Source organism: Anolis carolinensis, chromosome 2, assembly GCF_035594765.1.
Source record: "Anolis carolinensis isolate JA03-04 chromosome 2, rAnoCar3.1.pri, whole genome shotgun sequence".
Classification (NCBI taxonomy): Eukaryota; Metazoa; Chordata; class Lepidosauria; order Squamata; family Dactyloidae; genus Anolis; species Anolis carolinensis.
Genome location: NC_085842.1, coordinates 135,157,994 through 135,175,607, shown reverse-complemented (window position 1 = coordinate 135,175,607; position 17,614 = coordinate 135,157,994). Strand labels below are relative to the sequence as shown.

At 39.8% G+C, this 17,614-nt stretch overlaps 1 protein-coding gene and 1 long non-coding RNA gene across 4 annotated transcripts in view; one reads left to right on the top strand and one right to left on the bottom strand.

Moving 5' to 3' along the window:
- The window catches only part of llgl2 (LLGL scribble cell polarity complex component 2), a 77,439-nt gene that overhangs the window by 40,151 nt on the left and 19,674 nt on the right, over positions 1-17,614 (bottom strand). For all 3 annotated transcript variants that reach the window (XM_003217208.4, XM_016991344.2, XM_016991345.2), the window contains exons 2-4: positions 17,512-17,614; positions 3,966-4,063; positions 1,477-1,558 (exon numbers count right to left, since the gene is read on the bottom strand). In XM_003217208.4, coding sequence (XP_003217256.1) covers positions 1,477-1,558; positions 3,966-4,063; positions 17,512-17,586 — 255 coding nt within the window. In that variant the 5' untranslated portion in view covers positions 17,587-17,614. The remainder of the gene's footprint in view (positions 1-1,476; positions 1,559-3,965; positions 4,064-17,511) is intronic.
- LOC134296248 (uncharacterized) lies at positions 11,912-16,300 on the top strand. The gene is made up of 3 exons (XR_010002871.1): positions 11,912-12,136; positions 12,290-12,438; positions 13,669-16,300. It is a non-coding gene; the product is annotated as an uncharacterized LOC134296248 (long non-coding RNA).

Sequence of the window (17,614 nt, the reverse complement as noted above, 5' to 3'; positions counted from 1 at the left end):
GCCAAGATAGCTGCCAGGCAATTAGCTGATTAAGTCTGTTTCCCTTGGGAAACTTTAGGGAGTCATGCATCTGGACACAGAATGGTTTTCGGTTCTGGTTCCCCAGAGAAGTGTTCTTTGGCGGGAAAACGAGATCCTATTTAGGTGTTTGCCCTCGTAGGAACCTTGCGGAGTCAATTCGTCAGCTCGTGGAGCGAGATCGTGTGTGGACTTCGTACTCCAGTTCCCAGCTCCTGAATCAAGTTCCCAGCCCTGCCTTGTTCCACGGATTTCTATGGACTCATTTCTTGTTCCTCGTTTGCCTTGTTTCAAGTTGGACCTTGTTAAGTCTCAAGTCTTGCCTTGCCTTGCGTTTTAAACCACGGACCCTGTTTCTCGGATTCAAGCCTTGTTTTCCATTCCTTCGGATTTACCTTAAGCCTCAAAGACTATGGACAGTTCCCCACACTATTGCTTGCCAAATAGTGTGTGTTTCGGTGAAGTGGATTATAACTTTGGACCTTAATATCATATATTGGACATTGTTTTCCTGGACTATATTTGACCTTTCCTGAAAGGTCTATTTCTGAACTATATTCTACACTTGTTTTTATTGACTTTATATATTCCCTTAATAAAGATATTAGATAGATTCTGGCCTCTGTGCGTGGTTATTGGTGCTCTGCAGCCTGGGTCCTGACAGGTTTTCACTCTTCATTGAGATTATCCACACAGGACCTATGCTATTCATATGGGATACTAACCAAAATTCTAATTTCTTTTAGCATAATAAGTTGTGTGGCCACCAGCTATATGAAAAAAGAGCAGGAAAATAAGCAAATGGTGGTAGAGCAGCATTCTTGGAAGATATGCAAATTACAGATCTGAAAGGCTGCAAAAGCTTTCAGAAGAGCATGTCAATTGCTGCATAAATTCAGACTCCACCCTTCAAAACTGTATGATCCATTAACCTTGAAGGCACCCTCATACCTTGTCTGATTCGTGAATGGCAGTTTCCAGGTTACAGCTATGATTTTTTAAAATGTCAGGACCAACTTGAGAAATTGCAGGTCGCTTATGGTGTGAGAGAATTGGCTATCTGCAAGGACGTTGCCCAGGGGACACCCGGATATTTTTGATGTTTTATCATCCTATGGGAGACTTCTCTCATGTCCCCACAATAAAACTGAAAGAGGCAACAGTGGAGCTGAGCCAAAACCAACCAGGAGTTCTCCTAATATTGAAAATATCTCAGCCAGAGGTTTTGGGTAGAATTAACAGGGGCTCTCCTAAATAAAGGACACAGATGGGTACATAGCTACAAATCAGATCAAGGTTAAAAGCAAGACATAAAACAGATGTTCTTACCTATTCACCAACATCAGTATATTTCTTGTGTTTTATATGTAGGCTAGTGACAAAATTCATGTCATCAGCCAATAACATCTTAGATATCTGATTGCAAAATATAGAAAAAATTACCCAAATTCTACTCACCTGACCAGGAATGAAATGTATTTGCATAACAGTGTTGGTTTCTTCATGTAAGCCCATGAACTCTACCCCTGGAGCACCATAGCTGAATGACTGGTTGAGGTCAATAGTATTTACGAGAACACTGGGGGATTTGGGGGTTGGGTGGGGTATGCTTCTAGCAAATTGTCCTAGAATAATACTGCATCTAGAATTAGGCTGATGTCACTACAGAAATTGACCCACTTGATTTATACTATGGGATGAGCAGCTTGTCTGAAAATCTGGGTTGCTGTGAGTTTTCCAGGCTGTATGGCCATGTGCCAGAAGCATTCTCTCCTGACATTTCACCCACATCTATAGCAGGCATCCTCAGAGGTTGTCTGAAAATCTTTTGTGCAATGTGGTAGCAGACAGTTTACTACCTACACATCTGCCTGGTCTTCATTTAAATACTTGGAGAGCATGCTTTCTTCACTCCCATGTGCTTGTGCAGCATTTTCAAAGTAGAGCAAGACGAGATGGTGGAAGGCTGTGTATCCTCAGAATTGCTTCCCAAAGTAGCAATTCCTGTTTGATCCACAACCCAGGAAATAGATGCCCCATTCTTGGTCTGCAAGAGTCTGCTTGAAGAGAAACTTTGCTGGAAGCTGCCATGCAATGGACTCAGGTTCTCTTTTCCAGAGATGGAATAAGAATTCAACTAAACTGGGCATTACATTTATGCTTTTTTGACTGACTACCAGGGAATATTTTTATATATAATTTTTATTGAAATTTATTCATACAGTTAAAACCGGGGGGAGGGGGGGGAGAAGGGAAGAGAGAGACTACCAGGGAATATGAGCTGTTTTATGGAAGGTTTAACAGCGATTACACAGCCCAACAAAAACTAGAGCTGATAGGGAGAAACTGATGGCATTTTTAGAATCGGCAGGTCAAATAGACACTGGTTTAACATTTGAGGCATCAAAATGTGTGTTGGCCAGTGTTATTTATATCCCATTCTTCAGCCATGAAAGCACTCAGAATTGTTAATTCAATAGTTCCCCGCCCTCAGGTTTACAATCTAATTAAGGTATAATACAAAAGGAAAAGGGACTGGCAGACATAAGGGATTAATTCCAGCAGATACAGTCTCATCCTCTCCCTCTGAGACCAGGGCACTTGGGATGGCGGTGGCGGCCCTTTCATCTGCTTCCAGCTATAGCCATGATGGAGCCGTGGCTGCTTCGTCTCTTTCCCCTCTTTCTGGGTCTGAACTGCATGCTATTTTGGGGTCTAGATGAAAGAAAGAATGCTACTGTGGAGTCTAAATTAAAGAGAGGAGCCTTTAAAGTACTCAGTATCTGTCTGTGTCCCCAGTATTTTAGGGTTATCAACACACAAACGCCAAATATTTATTTATGACTCAAATTTCAGATGACATACAGTGGGCTGTGTATTTCCTCTTTGCCAGGATACTTAAAGCAGACTTGGTATGTAGAAGATAAAGCCTTTTATCTTCAAGTACCTCTTTCCACTAGACCATAATTTTTTAGCCTGGCCACATTAAGGATTTGAAGGTTTTAAATTGTTTATTTTTTAATACCATTAATATTTTATTCTGTTTTAAATGTTTTTATATTTTTAGGTTTTAAATCGTATTGCATTGGTTTTACTATAAGCCGCTTAAAATCTTTTTTATAGAGAAGAAAGGTAATAAACATACTAATACTAATAGTAATAATAAAATAATAACAATAAATAATATCAATGTCACAGCTTTTCCTGTCCTAGCCAACAGGTGATCCCTGCTCTTACCCACGTACTCCCTAGTGCCTTCTGCTCCACTTTCCCCTTCCCTCCCCCTGGAAAAGGAAGGAACCAAGTAGCCAAAATTACTCCAAGATTTAACAGAGTTTAAGCAACTTTTATTCTATGCAAGAAGAGTTTCTTGGTATCATATCTTAGATCAGCCTTCTTAAAGCATAGTTTAGAAAGTTGGAATAAACAGATTACATTCCAAAGATGCTTTGAAACCAATAACTCACTAGGGAAACACAACAAAAATCCCAGATACCCACTAACTAAAAATGGTTCCTTGCCACTTGCAGGGAATTAGACCTTCTGTTCTCTGATTTTCCCATGGCTAAGGAAAGGGGAGTCTACCCCTTTAGAGACTAGCCTATGACAGTCTTCTCATACTGATGGTCAGCATTCCAAAGATACACACACACATCAAGAAAAAAGGTAGTAAAACTCTTATACTCCTGATCTCCAAAGGCCTCAGATGTTTTAGCACCTCTAAATCCATATGAATCCTGATCAGTAGGGCTTGATCTTACATAGCCCTCTGCTACCCTATGTGGAAAATTAGTCCATTACTAGCTGGATGTTCACAGCCACAGCATGAATGCATTATCACAGTTATCTAGCCTCTGCTACATGAATGCTATGCACATCACTACCGATTTGACCTACCTGTCATTGCTGAAGGCATTACGCAGTTCCATAACTAAATAAAAGGATACAGTTTGATGGCTCCCGACCGAGTTCCAATAGCCATAAGATGAAGGAAAGAGCTGTAGCCCAGGGCGCTAGGCTGATGCGGAAAGCCATGTTCAACCGTCTGGGGGAAACACAAAGAAACAAAGCATTGGCTGCGTAAAATAAAGCAAGCACTATGGTGTAGAGCAAAGCAAACAAAAGTAATTCATTTCTCTAGGAATAATGCATCCCTTCATAATATACACATATCCTTGGTTGGGATGAAGTAAGTCAAGATAAATTACACTCTCAGATGAAGTCTGACAGAACTAAAGATTTCAATAATTTTTACTCCATGGCTGAAATGCTGCTCCTTTGAAAACCAATTTGCAAACAAATGTTTAAACCCCTTTGGAAAATGTGACATTGAATACAATCTTTCCCCCAGACAGCCCATACAGCTTGGGCCTGAGTAAATCAGTTTTCAGATGTTTGATAATACTCCCTGATCTCTCTAATTTTCACTTTGTGTCTTGCAGCAAGCAATCAATCATACACTGCCAGGAAAGTCACAGCATCCTCTGTGAACACAGCCAGATGTAAGAACTGACTGCTGTGGAGGCATCACCTGTAGATGCCTTGAACACAATCTACATAGCCAGTTACATCTAGGGCCCTTCCAAACAGGCCCTATAGCCCAGGATCTAATCCCAGCTTTTCTGCTTTAAACTGGATTATATGAGTCCACACTGCCAGATAATCTGGGATAAACAGAAAACCTGGGACCAGATCCTGGGATATTGGGCCTGTCTGGAAGGGCCCATGGTCTAACCAGGGCTTAGAAACATTGGGGTTTTGTTCCAAGCTCCCAGAATTTCCCAGACCATTTCCATTCTTTCTTCTGGACTGCATCATTCTAGAAATGCAAGCAGACATATTATCAGGACCAACACATAAACACATCTTTTTAGGAGGAAAGATAGTATGTTCTTATTCAGAAGCCTTTTGAGAATCTTTCTCTCAGGAAGCAGACTTACAAATAAACAGGCGCTGCTGACTCTCTAAATAGTGTTGAACAACTTTTGCATCTATTTGTACCCTTTATGGCAGTGGTTCTCAACCTGTGGGTCCCCAGATGTTTTGGCCTTCAACTCCCAGAAATCCTAACAGCTGGTAAACTGGCTGGGATTTTTGGGAGTGTGGGCCAAAACACCTCGGGACTCACAGATTGAGAACCACTGCTCCATGGTCTAAAGCAGTGATTTCCAACCCTTGGTTCTCCAGATGTTTTGGACTTCAGTTCCCACAATTCCTAACAGCTGGCAAGTTGGCTGGCATTTCTGGGAGTTGAAGTCCAAAACAACTGAAGGTCCAAAGGTTGGGAACCACTGGTCTAAAGTACTATCAGCCTAGCTACCAAAAACTCTTTAACAAGAAATGTCAGTGACTCAATTTTTGCAAAACATACATTCTGCTATTCTTATTCCACAGCACTTGAGAAGCCACACATAAAGATCAGAGAGGTTTTTCCGTATTGAGTGTCATTTTGAAATGAATTTTGAAGAGTACAGCAGTGCTGGGAAAATGTTACTTTACATTTCCAAACCGTGTATCATCTCTGAGCTCACATGAAATAAGCAATAAGTCACATACTTTTGAAAAATATAAATGAAAGCTTTTCATGAGATCTGTTGTGTCTCCATACATTTTGTTATTATAATGTATATATGTACTTTAATCTCTTGTATGTGCGTGTATCTCTTCTAAGGGGTTGATTTAACTTTCAGTTTGCTAGGAAAGCTCAATTAAAGTGTTGCGAAATGATTCATGTCAAAAACGTGTATCACCTACATGAAATTTTTAGAAAGCTCTGCTTTATAATCTAAGATACCCTGAATGCAATGGCCACACTGCAAAAAAAAATCCCTTTTCTCAGCTCAAGTACAGGACTATCAAACAATAAGTCAAATTGCTCCTGAAGAATGGCATGTACGAATAGTAGGATACATTCAATTGTTAGCCCCAGCTAGCGTGCTAAAATCAATTGGTCCCTACTGAAGCAAGCTTCTGAATGTAGTAAGTCAACCATTACAGGTTGAGTATCCCTTATTTGAAATGCTTGGGGGAACAGAAAGGTTTAGGATTTTAAAGGTTTTTTAAAAAAAATTGTGGAAAACTGTACTTGTATTTTTAAATACATAAATGATGAGATATCTTGGGTTCAATCTTCAAGAAATTCTAAACAAGAAATTAATTTATGCTACATATATACCTTATACACAGACTTGAAGTTAGGTTTATAGCATATTTTAAATAACTTTGTGCATTAAAATGTTGGTTACACTGAACCATCAGGTGTCACTGTTTCAGCCATTCTGGATGTTTGACCTGAACGTGAGTCAATGGGGTTAATTGAAGCTCCCAACAAGATTTAAGACAAATCTAGCATATTCTCAGAAAAAGCACACATCTAGTACAGGAAACATGGCAGCACTGAAGACAACCTAAACCAAGAAAATACAAAGGAGAGTCTTCTGGCAGTTTAAAAATACTGTACATATGTTTAAATTGGTATACTCTTTTATAGAGCGCAGCCAATTTTATCAGAAAAAAGTAAGGTTACAATTATTAGAGAATTACTGGAGAATTAAAAATCTGAATTGGACAGGGTTTCAACAGATAAAAATTTGTTTTGGTTTACCAAATGCAATTTGCAGTCAGATTCCACTTAACTTTGCTGATTTCAGATGTACAAGAGAACAACACAGCCACAATGTGGTGCTCTGCTCTCCCCATCATGTCAACTAACAGAACATTGAAAAATCCCAAACTTTCAGATTTGGGCAACAAAATAAAGCAACTCCTATTTGCCCTTAAATAAATGGGCAGATTCTTCGCTTGAAAAAATGAGGTTTTCATTGCCACTTATTTATTCCACATACCTGCCTGTGACAAGCCTGTGTTGTTTGACATTTGAGCAATATAAAGGGGAATTGAGCTTTGCTGAATGACCAGATGCATGCAATTTTCTTCACACAGACTAAGAATTTCCAATGTAAGAATGCAGCTGAGTTCCTAGTATTTGCAGATTGTAAGTAAAACATGATTTTGATTTAAAAACAAAAAAGGCAAATTGATGTCTTCATCTTATACTTATCAAGAGGCTAAACAGGTGCATCTTGAATGAGGATGGGAAGAAGGGAGAACAATGAAGTCTTGTAACAGTGCTTTGAACAGAAAACCTCAGAAGGCAAGCAACAGCAACCTGGATTGTTTTAAGAGTGTTTTTATTTTCTATCTGGGACATGCAGAAACTATAAGTTATCCTTGGAACATGAGATTCATTTTAGTTTGTGGGTTTCAAGGACCAGCACTTTCAACAGCTGAGCTGAGTCAACCACAGCACAACATTGGAGGGAATGGATTAGCAGCTGTTTCTTCCGCTTCTCACCCAACACTGGTATTAATTTTCCTTTTACAACTGTGAAGGAACAGCTGCTCCCCCAAACCCTCCATCAAGAAAAAAGGAAGAGGAGCCCGGGCAACAGTCAGTCACATTTGCAGGACTGCTTAGTCAATGACACAGTGTTTACGCCAATTAACAGGGAAGGTTGAATGACCATTAAAAAGCAAGGAGTCACCTCTGAGGTATGAATTAAATGGAATGCTTCCAGGTAGGTAAAACCCAGGTGAAACCAGCCTGTCTGGGAGCTGAACTTTGCCAGTTAGCTAACTTAGCTCTGCCAGTTGAAACATGCCTGCCTTAAAGGGAGCGCTCTGGGAGCCAGAGAAAAACGAGGGAGGAACGGTTTCCTTTTGTTCAACAAGAAGTTTCACTCTACATTGTTTGCTGGTCTCCAGAGAGGATTTCTGCCACAGGAATTATTAAAAATCCCTAGACAGATCCTTGGGTTAAGTGCCTATCTATATCCTTCATTTGTTGAAGGTGTCCACTCTTCATAATGCCTGGAGAACAGAGAAATATTTCTCCTCTGTACCTAGCTTGCCATCTGAAAGAACACAAGAATAGACCCCAAGCCCACAGTATGTTTTGTAAGTTCATGAAAATAAATTGGAAAAAGATAATTCTCTTTGGGTTTAAAACAAATGTATTCTAGCCATTTATTTATTTGTGACTTTGTAACCAGATGAAGGCTAGAGCTTGGAAGTGCAGATACGAGGGTTGAATGAAAAGTAATGCCTCCACCTTCATAACTTCTCAACAGATGGCAGTACTGGTATGCAGCAGGTACTGACTTGTTCAGTAGACTCTCCTCTATAGTTCCATTTGGTGGGAAGCCTTAGCATTGAATGGTTTTTGTTGTTAAAGTGTGAAATATGAAACCCTGCGCAGATGGTCGGTCAATGCGACTTAAGCAACATGTAGTCATTGAATTCTTGACAGCAAAAGGTGTCACCCCAAAGGAGTACAAGCTGTTTATGATGATTGTGTTGATGTGAGTACTGTGCGTTGTTGGGCGAGTAAGTTTAAAGATGTTGAGGTGGGAACATCTGACTTGCATGAAAAACAAAGAGTTGGATGTCCTGTGACAGCAACCACCGACTTTCACAAGCAAAAGGTTGACAGATTGATTCAGGATGCTCGTCGTATCACTCAGAGAAATTTCAAGCATAATCGGCATTTCACAAGAATGTGTGGGTCACATTATTGCTTTGCTTGGCTATCGGAAGATCTGTACATGATGGGTACTATGAGACACTGGTTGCGGAAACAGTGTCGACTTCTTCCATGAGGGCTTCAAAAAACTTGTTCATTGTTGGCAGAAATGTATCCAATTGTCTGGTGATTTTGTGGAAAAGTGAATAGTGGTAGTTAAAGAGCATATTCTAAGGATTATTTCTGCATTTGATTTATTAAAATATTCCCATCCAAAACCAAGTAATGAAGGTGGAGGCATTACTTTCCATTCAACTCTCGTACAAAGAAACCAGACAAGATCCTGTTTTTTGTTTTGGTGACTAAAACAACATACAAGATATATATACATATACAGTTGATGCAATGAACTGTAAGTGTGAAATATGAGAGTGTTGATGGTACTGATGTATTGATGTATCTTAAGAAAACCAATAAAAAAACTAATAAAAAGAAAAAGAAACCAGACAAGATCCTGAAATGTAAAGATATATTCTAAACTAAGAATTGCCCATGCCATTATATTTCCCATTTCTACATATGGTTGTAAATGCTGGATAATGAAGAAAGTAGACAGGAAGAAAATCAACTCATCTGAAAGATGGTGCTAGAGAAGAGATACCATAGAGTGCAAAAAAGACAACTAAATGGGTCCGAGAGCAAATCAAGTTTCAACTCTCCCCAGACTAAACCAAGACTGTTGTATCTTTGCCCATATGATGAACAGACATGAATCCCTAGAAAGGATAATAAAGGCAGCAGGAAAAGAGGAGAACCCAATTCCAGACTGATGGACTCAATACAAAAGACATGGTTTTCCCGAGTCTGCAAGGACCTGAACAAGGTTGCTGTTGACAGGGGGATTCATTCATAGGTCACCATGAGCTGAAGTCGACTTGACAGCAGTTAATTACAACAATCCGCCTTTGCATGGCTCCCCACTTTGAAGTCACAATAATCCTGTAATTTAGATTTGGTACTGAACTAGGATTTGAACCTGAAACTTTCCAAATTCCAGTCCAAGCCTTAATATAATCAATATGGCACATAAACATTTAGTGTACAAGGTTTTTTTGTGTGTGTCAGGAGCAACTGGAGTTGCTTCTGGAGTGAGAGAATGCAAGGACGTTGCCCACGGGACGCCTGGATGTTTTGATGTTTTACCATCCTTGTGGGATTCTTCTCTCATGTCCCCGCATGGAGCTGGAGCTGATAGAGGGAGCTCATCCGCGCTCTCCCCGGGTGGGATTCAAACCTGGCAGTCTTCAGGTCAGCAACCCAACCTTCAAGTCACAAGGCTTTTATCCCCTAAGCCACCGGAGGCTGTAACAGTGTAATGTAATGTAAAAGTAACATTGATTCATGTTAAAATCTAAACTCTACTTCCATTGTATGTTCTTTCAATTTAAAGTGTTCCTACTTGTCTTAATTTTTATTTGGATCGATTATCTCAAGATGGAGGAAAGCTTTCACAAGAGCTTTAATAAAGACACCAGCAAGCAAGAGCCTAAGGCAACCAAATAGCAGACAGTGGCCTTCGCTGCCAGTAGAACTGTGAGTAAGCATCTCAGCCTGCTTCTGTGTCTGCATTGTGGGGTGATACTAAGAAAAGGCACATGCCAGTCATCAGTTCTGGGAGCTGTTTGGGGTGCCGGGGGATTGACTACAAGGATACAAAGCATGGAATACAGGAGCCTATTGAAATCATGCAAGACAAAACTATGATGTGGACACAGACTTCAAGGCAAAAAGGAATGTCAGCAGAATATGCCCTGTGGCATTTGAGAAAGTTCTTTTGTTTTGATAGGAAGCATGTTTTAACATCAAGAACAGAAACCGGAAAAGCTGGTTTACTCTGGTCAACTTTTAAAACAAAATCTCTAAAAGGCAATCTCTAAAACCATGATTAAAACACAGTTAAGTAGTTAAGGCAGCCCAGTGTAGTTGTCTGAGCGTTAGACTATGACTATGGGTTCAAACTCCCACTCAGTCATGAAAACCCACAGAATGCTGTTGGGCTCCTCTTTCAAACACAAACACCTGCTGAATATATCTTGGAAAGAAAGTCCCGAGATAGGTTTTCCTTAGGGATGCTAGAAGTCAAAAATAACTTGAAGGCACAACAACAACAAAACAACAACAACGTAATAGAGGAAATTTTATGCACATCACTTTGAATAGCCAACATTATAAGAATATGAAATGCAACACTAATTTGTAGGAGTTGTGTTTGCACATTATTATTTAATATAGGCACCTTTTAAGAAGACCTGAAATTCAGCAAGTTTTTAATTCAGTTTTTTGAAGGAAGGAGGGAGGTAATATTTGTTGCATGAATTAAAGATCTACTCCATCAATAAATGTGAAAACGTGTACTTAAAGCCAAGAAAGCTCATGTCAAAACAAATCAATCTTAAAGCTCTCACTATATTTATCCCCAACCTATTCTTTTTTACACAACACTCAGATAAGAATTGAAAGGTGCTTTAGTATGGCTGCTGATGCAGTTAGGCAGAAAAATAAGAGATTAACACTTAAATGGGGGCGGGGAATCAAAGGCTTCCCCTACCACCTCCATAGTATTTCATACAGACACGATCACATGATGAAATGATGGTGATTTCTTAGTTTGAAACCCAAAACAGCTTCCAACAAATGAATGAAGCCTTGGTCCCAAGTGTTTGGAGAAGTTACTTTTTGAAATCAAACCCCTCAGAATCATGGTTGAAGTCCAGAAAATATTTAGAAACTCTGCTTCTTTCTGAGGAATTCACAAGTTCTTGGTATGAAATTCACTGTTCTGCCAGAAGTCTACCAGGACTTTGTTCCAAGGTCACTGAAATTTTCAAAGTACTTCTCATACACAAACAGTGAGAACAGTCACCTTGAAAATGAAACCATTATTACCCTTCCTGTTGCATTTAGCAGCAGTAAAGCAATCACCAGGACACAGGACTAAAACAGCCTAGTGCTGTGGTTCTCAACCTGTGGCTCCCAGATGTTTTGGCCTTCAACTCCCAGAAATCCTAACAGCTGGTAAACTGGCTGTGATTTCTTGGAGCTGTATGCCAAAAACACCTACCGTAGGGGCCCCAAGTTGAGAACCACTGACTTAGTGAGTTCACAGCAAAGGTAAGATTCAAACCAGGGAACAGCTATTGCAGTGTGCTGGGTTTTATTTCTTGAAGCACATCTGCAGTTTACTTTGCCAGACCCATCACCAGATTCTCCAGGAATTCATGGACTATAAAGGGCTTGGTGGTTACTAGCCAGGATGCTAATGTACTCTGCTCTAATAGATTGAAAATATTCTTAAAGAGACTAGGCTGGATACCTTCATGGTATTCACTTCTGGTGGCAAGTGATGCCTTTGGAAGCTGTTTACAGGAAGTTTTTTAAGAATGTGCTGCATTCTCTGTATGTCTTGCTATTTAATGGATGTGCTTATAAATTTGTTTTAATTATATTTTACTGTCCATGTGATTAATGTTATGCCTGTTTCAATTTTTCTTGTAGACCCGCCTTGAGTCCCAGGGCTCAAGGGACTGCAAAATGATGGTAATGATATCCTTAAATTATATATAGAGCTTCATTTTTTTCTGTGGGGAACCTTTAATATGGCTTTTTGATGGCCAATTTGTTTATTTACAAAAGTGTTTCCTATTGGAATATTAGAATTACTGATGTGTTTTCTCTCCATTTCCACACCAGGGCCATCTAATGCACATTGACTGCCCTGTGTCAGGGAAACTTGAGGAAGAGGAAATAATACTACCACCAGCAACCTGCTTTGGTTCAAGCTGGATGCCCTCCTTCCCTAACACAGAGCCACTGAGGCCAAGTGCACGTCTGCAGAGCTGGTGGGAATGGGAACCAGATATAGACTGGTTTTTCAAAATCATTTTTGATTTGTATACGTGGTTTGTGGCATGTCTGTTACATGTTTTACAGGTGTTGTGAGCTGTTCTGAGGATTGTAGTTGAAAGGCAGGATATAAATCTTCTAAACGAACAAGCTAAAAATAAGTTCTATCACCATCAGGAAGCTTTCTGTTCAACAGAGTGCAGAAGAACACTACACCACCAACTGGAAGCCTTGTGTTTCCTCAGTAGTTTCTTAACTCTTCCATTCATGTCATTCAATAAGTCTCCAGCAGCTTTTTATCCACTGTGTGTACAAATAGCCCACAGGGGAGGGGAGAGCCCCCAGTCAAAATTAAAAATATTAGCATGCTTCATTGCCTGCTGAATTTTAAAGACACCTTTCAAGTGCACCAAAACAAGGGGAATTCCCAGCTTCCCCACCAGTTGAAACATTACATGGGCTTTGAAGCAATACTCCAAATTAATTACAGAAATGAACAAGGACACCACTGTCTCATGAATTGTGTTAGCCTTTCCCAACCCAATACATTCCAGATGTTTTGGGCTACAACTACAATTTGTTCTAATCAACATGGGGAACAACCAGGTTTGAGCAGAGTTATAGTCCAAAACAACTACAGGGCACTGACTTGAGCGGTTAGCAGATGTTGTGTTGTCAACATTACTATCAACATAGTGAGTCATGAAGCTCATGAGCTGACTCAGGGATGCCATAAACTGTCTATAATCTAAGTGGGTGGATCGGATTAGATGGCACACAGTGTCTCTTCAGTCTAAAGAAGGTGTAAGTAGACCATTCTGCCAGTTTAAGACAGCAGGTTTCTGTCACTGTGATAGATGAGAATTACACTAAACAAGTTTTGGAGGAAAATACAACAAGAGTTTTTTTTAAAGGCCTTTTTTATAAAAAGGCTTCTCAAAAAGCAGATAGCCAACCTCATATTTGTACTAGTAAGGAATATACTGTATTTCTTTAATTCTAAGACATACTTCCCCCCACCCTCATATAAACATATCTAGAAACAGGGTATATCTTAGAATCGCAAGTGCATATATTCTGTTGCTATTATCTAAATTGAATTAAGATTTACTGCTACCTAGGTAAATCAGGTGTAGAAAAGGTGCCACAACATGTCTATGATTGGAAAAGCAGGAAGAAGGTGGAGATGCTCCTTCTGGTTATTAATGGTTTATTTTCCTTCATAGCTGCCGACTGGGAAGAGCTCTCAGGCGTGTACTGTTGTTTGGGGAATTCAGACAGCTTTGCTTCACACAAGTCATCAGTCACTCCAGGGACTTCATGCTGTATTATTTGCTATTCTGATGATGTAATTTGCTGTTTCCCGAATTCTGGTCTTCAGCTCCCAGAACCCTGATCATTGGCTAGGATGATCAGGCCAATGAAATTCTAACTGATGAGACTTTTTTTGGATGATATGAAGGGGACTTTCAGCTAAATCCAGTGCATCATTTTATGGCCAGACACCATCAGAGACAGACTACTATGGCCCACAAAAACCTGTCCTATTTGCCCCAGAGGTGGCACTTGGACCTAAAATGACTCCTATTGCTTGACAAATTTTGAGAACCACTGCATTAATTTTCTTCAAAGAACAGGTAATTATACTGTCATATATTCTTGCTAAATCACAGTATCGTCATAGGTATCACAGCTGTACAGAAGGACTAATTGCTTAGACCTCCCCAACTCAGTTTTGTCCTATGGGCTTACCAATGACAAAAGATACTTGTTCTTGGCTTCTCTTGATACAATATCTGCTGGTGTCGACTATGTTTTGATTTTTCAGAATCCCTTGTTAGCTAGCTATTAGAAACAGGAATTGCAGTTCTGTCTTTACAACAGAAAAGGAATTTTTTAGGCCTTCACGTGTTCTTGGGCTTCTGCTCTTAGCATCACATACATTATTGGCTAAGCTAATCCTACTTGGCTGAAGAAACATTTCAGCAACATACACAGGCCAATTTTGCCCTATCATGACACAGATGGGGAGGACACAGAAACCAGTGTTTTCAAGGCACAGACACTCACATTCACATTAGAAATTTGAAGAACAATTTCTTATCATTCAAAAAGTTCAATTAATCCCTTGAGAAAGCAGTATACTTGTCTACATCCAAACAGTTGGATTTCTCATCTCCTGTCTATTTTGTCATCACTGAATTTCCCATCACATTGAATAACAGGCATTGGATATCTGAACACAGAATTGCATAGGCCTTGAATATCAGGTTTGGAAATTTTCCACTGGAATTGTCAATTAATATGATTGTGTTTTATTCCTCAAAAAAGGATCCTTCATAATGGAAAAGTGAACATTCCACTTAGCTAAGAAGAGTGTCTAGCCATGAGGAACAGTTAATATAGAATAGGTGAGCTGAATACCTATCCTGAAGAGATATCAAGCTGAGTAAATGGTTAACCATGTAAGGCATTTTAGCATTGCAAAGCATGCAGCCTTACCTTGGAAAACACCTTGCAGAATGTCTATTTAAAGTTAATGACCCCGGCCTTACAAGCAGATCCTTCTCGTTTTAAAAATATGTGCATTAAAGTAGGACTACTTTGCAGAAGTAGGTGGTTTTCAGTTGTGCACATGCAGCAAAGCATCCTGACTGGCCACATTTAAGAAAAACAAGGCAACTCCTACACCCAAATAACTTTTTATATGTGAAATATCCTTAAATTGATTCTATACTGCACAAATGAGCCAGCATGGCGTAGTCAAAGTATTGGACTACAACTATCAAGATTAGGATTCAAATCATTGCTTGACCACTGGGTGGCTTTAGGCAAGTCATACTCTTTCAGCCTCAGAGAAAAGTAAAAAAAAAAACAAAAAAAAACATCTGAACTAATCTTGCCAAGAAAAGACAGGGACACCATAAATTGACTTGAATGCATGCAACAAGAATTCCAGATAAACTGAGAACAAGGGCACGAACAGAACATGGGAAAATGTTCTAAATTAACAAGTTTTCATTTGAAATAAGCCTCCAGATGTTGCTGTGTTGCAACTCCCATTATTCATTAATATAGACTATCTTGACTCTGGCTGATGGAGCATGCAGTCAATCTCCATCTGGAAAACTGTGTGAGTCCCCCCAACTCTGAAGAGTATTTTCTACACTCATGTTTCATGCCAGAGTAAAATAAACTGAAGTGTGAAAAGCAGACAGGTGGCATGACAAGAGATTATGATGTCAACACTGCAGAGTCTGATGTTAAGATTCCAGCATTCATGCAAAGCCTAGACTTCGCTGGTGAGCAACTTCTGTGGATTCATCAGGGAGTCCACTGAAGTTCTTTGAAAATGAGAACAAAAAACTCATATAAGAAGGGCTAAATAGCAGAATTGCCTCAAGCTATTTATCTCCTAGGAAAGAAAACTGAGATCAAACATGAATTCTGCAACTCTGGAAGTGTTAAAAGTCCCATCTATACTGCCATTATAATGCAGATTTAACTGCATTACATGGTCATACAATTCAGTTCAATGCAGTTAGTGTTATATGAGTCTAGGCATCATATAATGCAGGTCAATCTGCATTATAATGGCAGTATAGATGGGGCCAAAGATATTCTGTCTTTCTCCAGAAGAGACTGAATGTTCACGATAACCATCTATGGCAATACAAAATCTGTGGAAGAATAACAAACTGAATGTCTAACTATCAATGCAGTCCAAGACACAAATGCACTCATTTACTGTGTTTTATAAAAAAAAATAGTCTAATCCTTAATATTCTGGGCAGGACTGGCTGCTACTGAATATGGCAATTAAAACCTTTCTTGCCCTGTTCTAATCACCATTGCCTATTATCTCACTGAATATTTATTCCCATTCATTTATTGCCAACACCCAGCAAGTGCGATCTCTGCCAAAACAGTTAACTGTTTATAAGTCATGTTGTGCACCATACGAGCAGCCTATGTTTCATTGCTTCCAAACACTCAATATTACCATCTGTCATGTGGGCTTAGAAGCAGACTTTCGTCAGATATACAAAAGCAGATCTTCAGTGAACAGAGGTCCACTTGCAGTCACTGTGGTTTAGCAATTTGTCATCAGTTCACAGTATACCATTGCAAAAGAAAAAGCACAACATGACATCTTGTCAGCTTTTGCTGCAATAATGAGCAACACGGGGATGTTATTTACACTGCTAGAAACATATTTCAAACACTTCCACTACTCACATTAGGTTAGATAAAGGTTTACCCCTGACAATAAGTCCAGTCGTGAGCAACTCTGGGGGTTGGTACTCATCTCCATTTCTAAGCCGAAGAACCGGCGTTGTCCGTAGACACCTCCAAGGTCATGTGGCCAGCATGACTGCATGGAGCGCCATTACCTTCCCGCCGGAGCGGTACCTATTGATCTACTCACATTGGCATGTTTTCGAACTGCTAGGTTGGCAAGAGCTAGGGCGAACAGCGGGCGCTCATTCCGCTCCCGGGATTTGAACCTGGCACCTTTTGGTCCACAAGTTCAGCAGCTCAGCGCTTTAACACACTTTGCCACCAGGGGCCCCTACTCACATTAGAGCATAGGAAAAAATGTGTGTTACACTTGAGAGAGATACATTAGCCTTTATATGTTTGTTTATAGGCCACACTGTAACTGAACAAGAACACACTGCTCCACAGAGCCTCCCCGCAAAGCAAAAAAAAAAAAAAAAAAGAAGCTAAATAAGAGATAAAGGCCTCCCTGACATAAAAACAAAATAAACAAAAGTAATGGGATCTGAATGCCTATCTGAAGTCAGGAAACAGGGTGCTGGCGTAAGAGATATGTATCCAGAAAAGGCACATTTTATCAGGGGCTAAGTAAACCCAATATTCACTTTACAAATATTTGTTTGATTCCATACTCTTTGTTAATCCAACAACAGAGTAAGACTGTCCTTGATGAATATACTTTGCTCTTGCCTTGTGGCTAAAGTTACTCCACCTCTTCAGCATGCTTGAAGCTCTTTCAGAGTTTCGTGCTCATTTCATCTGATGCACATTGGAGACCCACTACATACCTTGTTAAACTGGAAAAGGTCACGCTTGAGCCTCTCTCTTATGGGATCATGCCCAGACCTCAAAAACCTTCTCATTTTCTCTTTAAATGCTTGGCACCAAAAC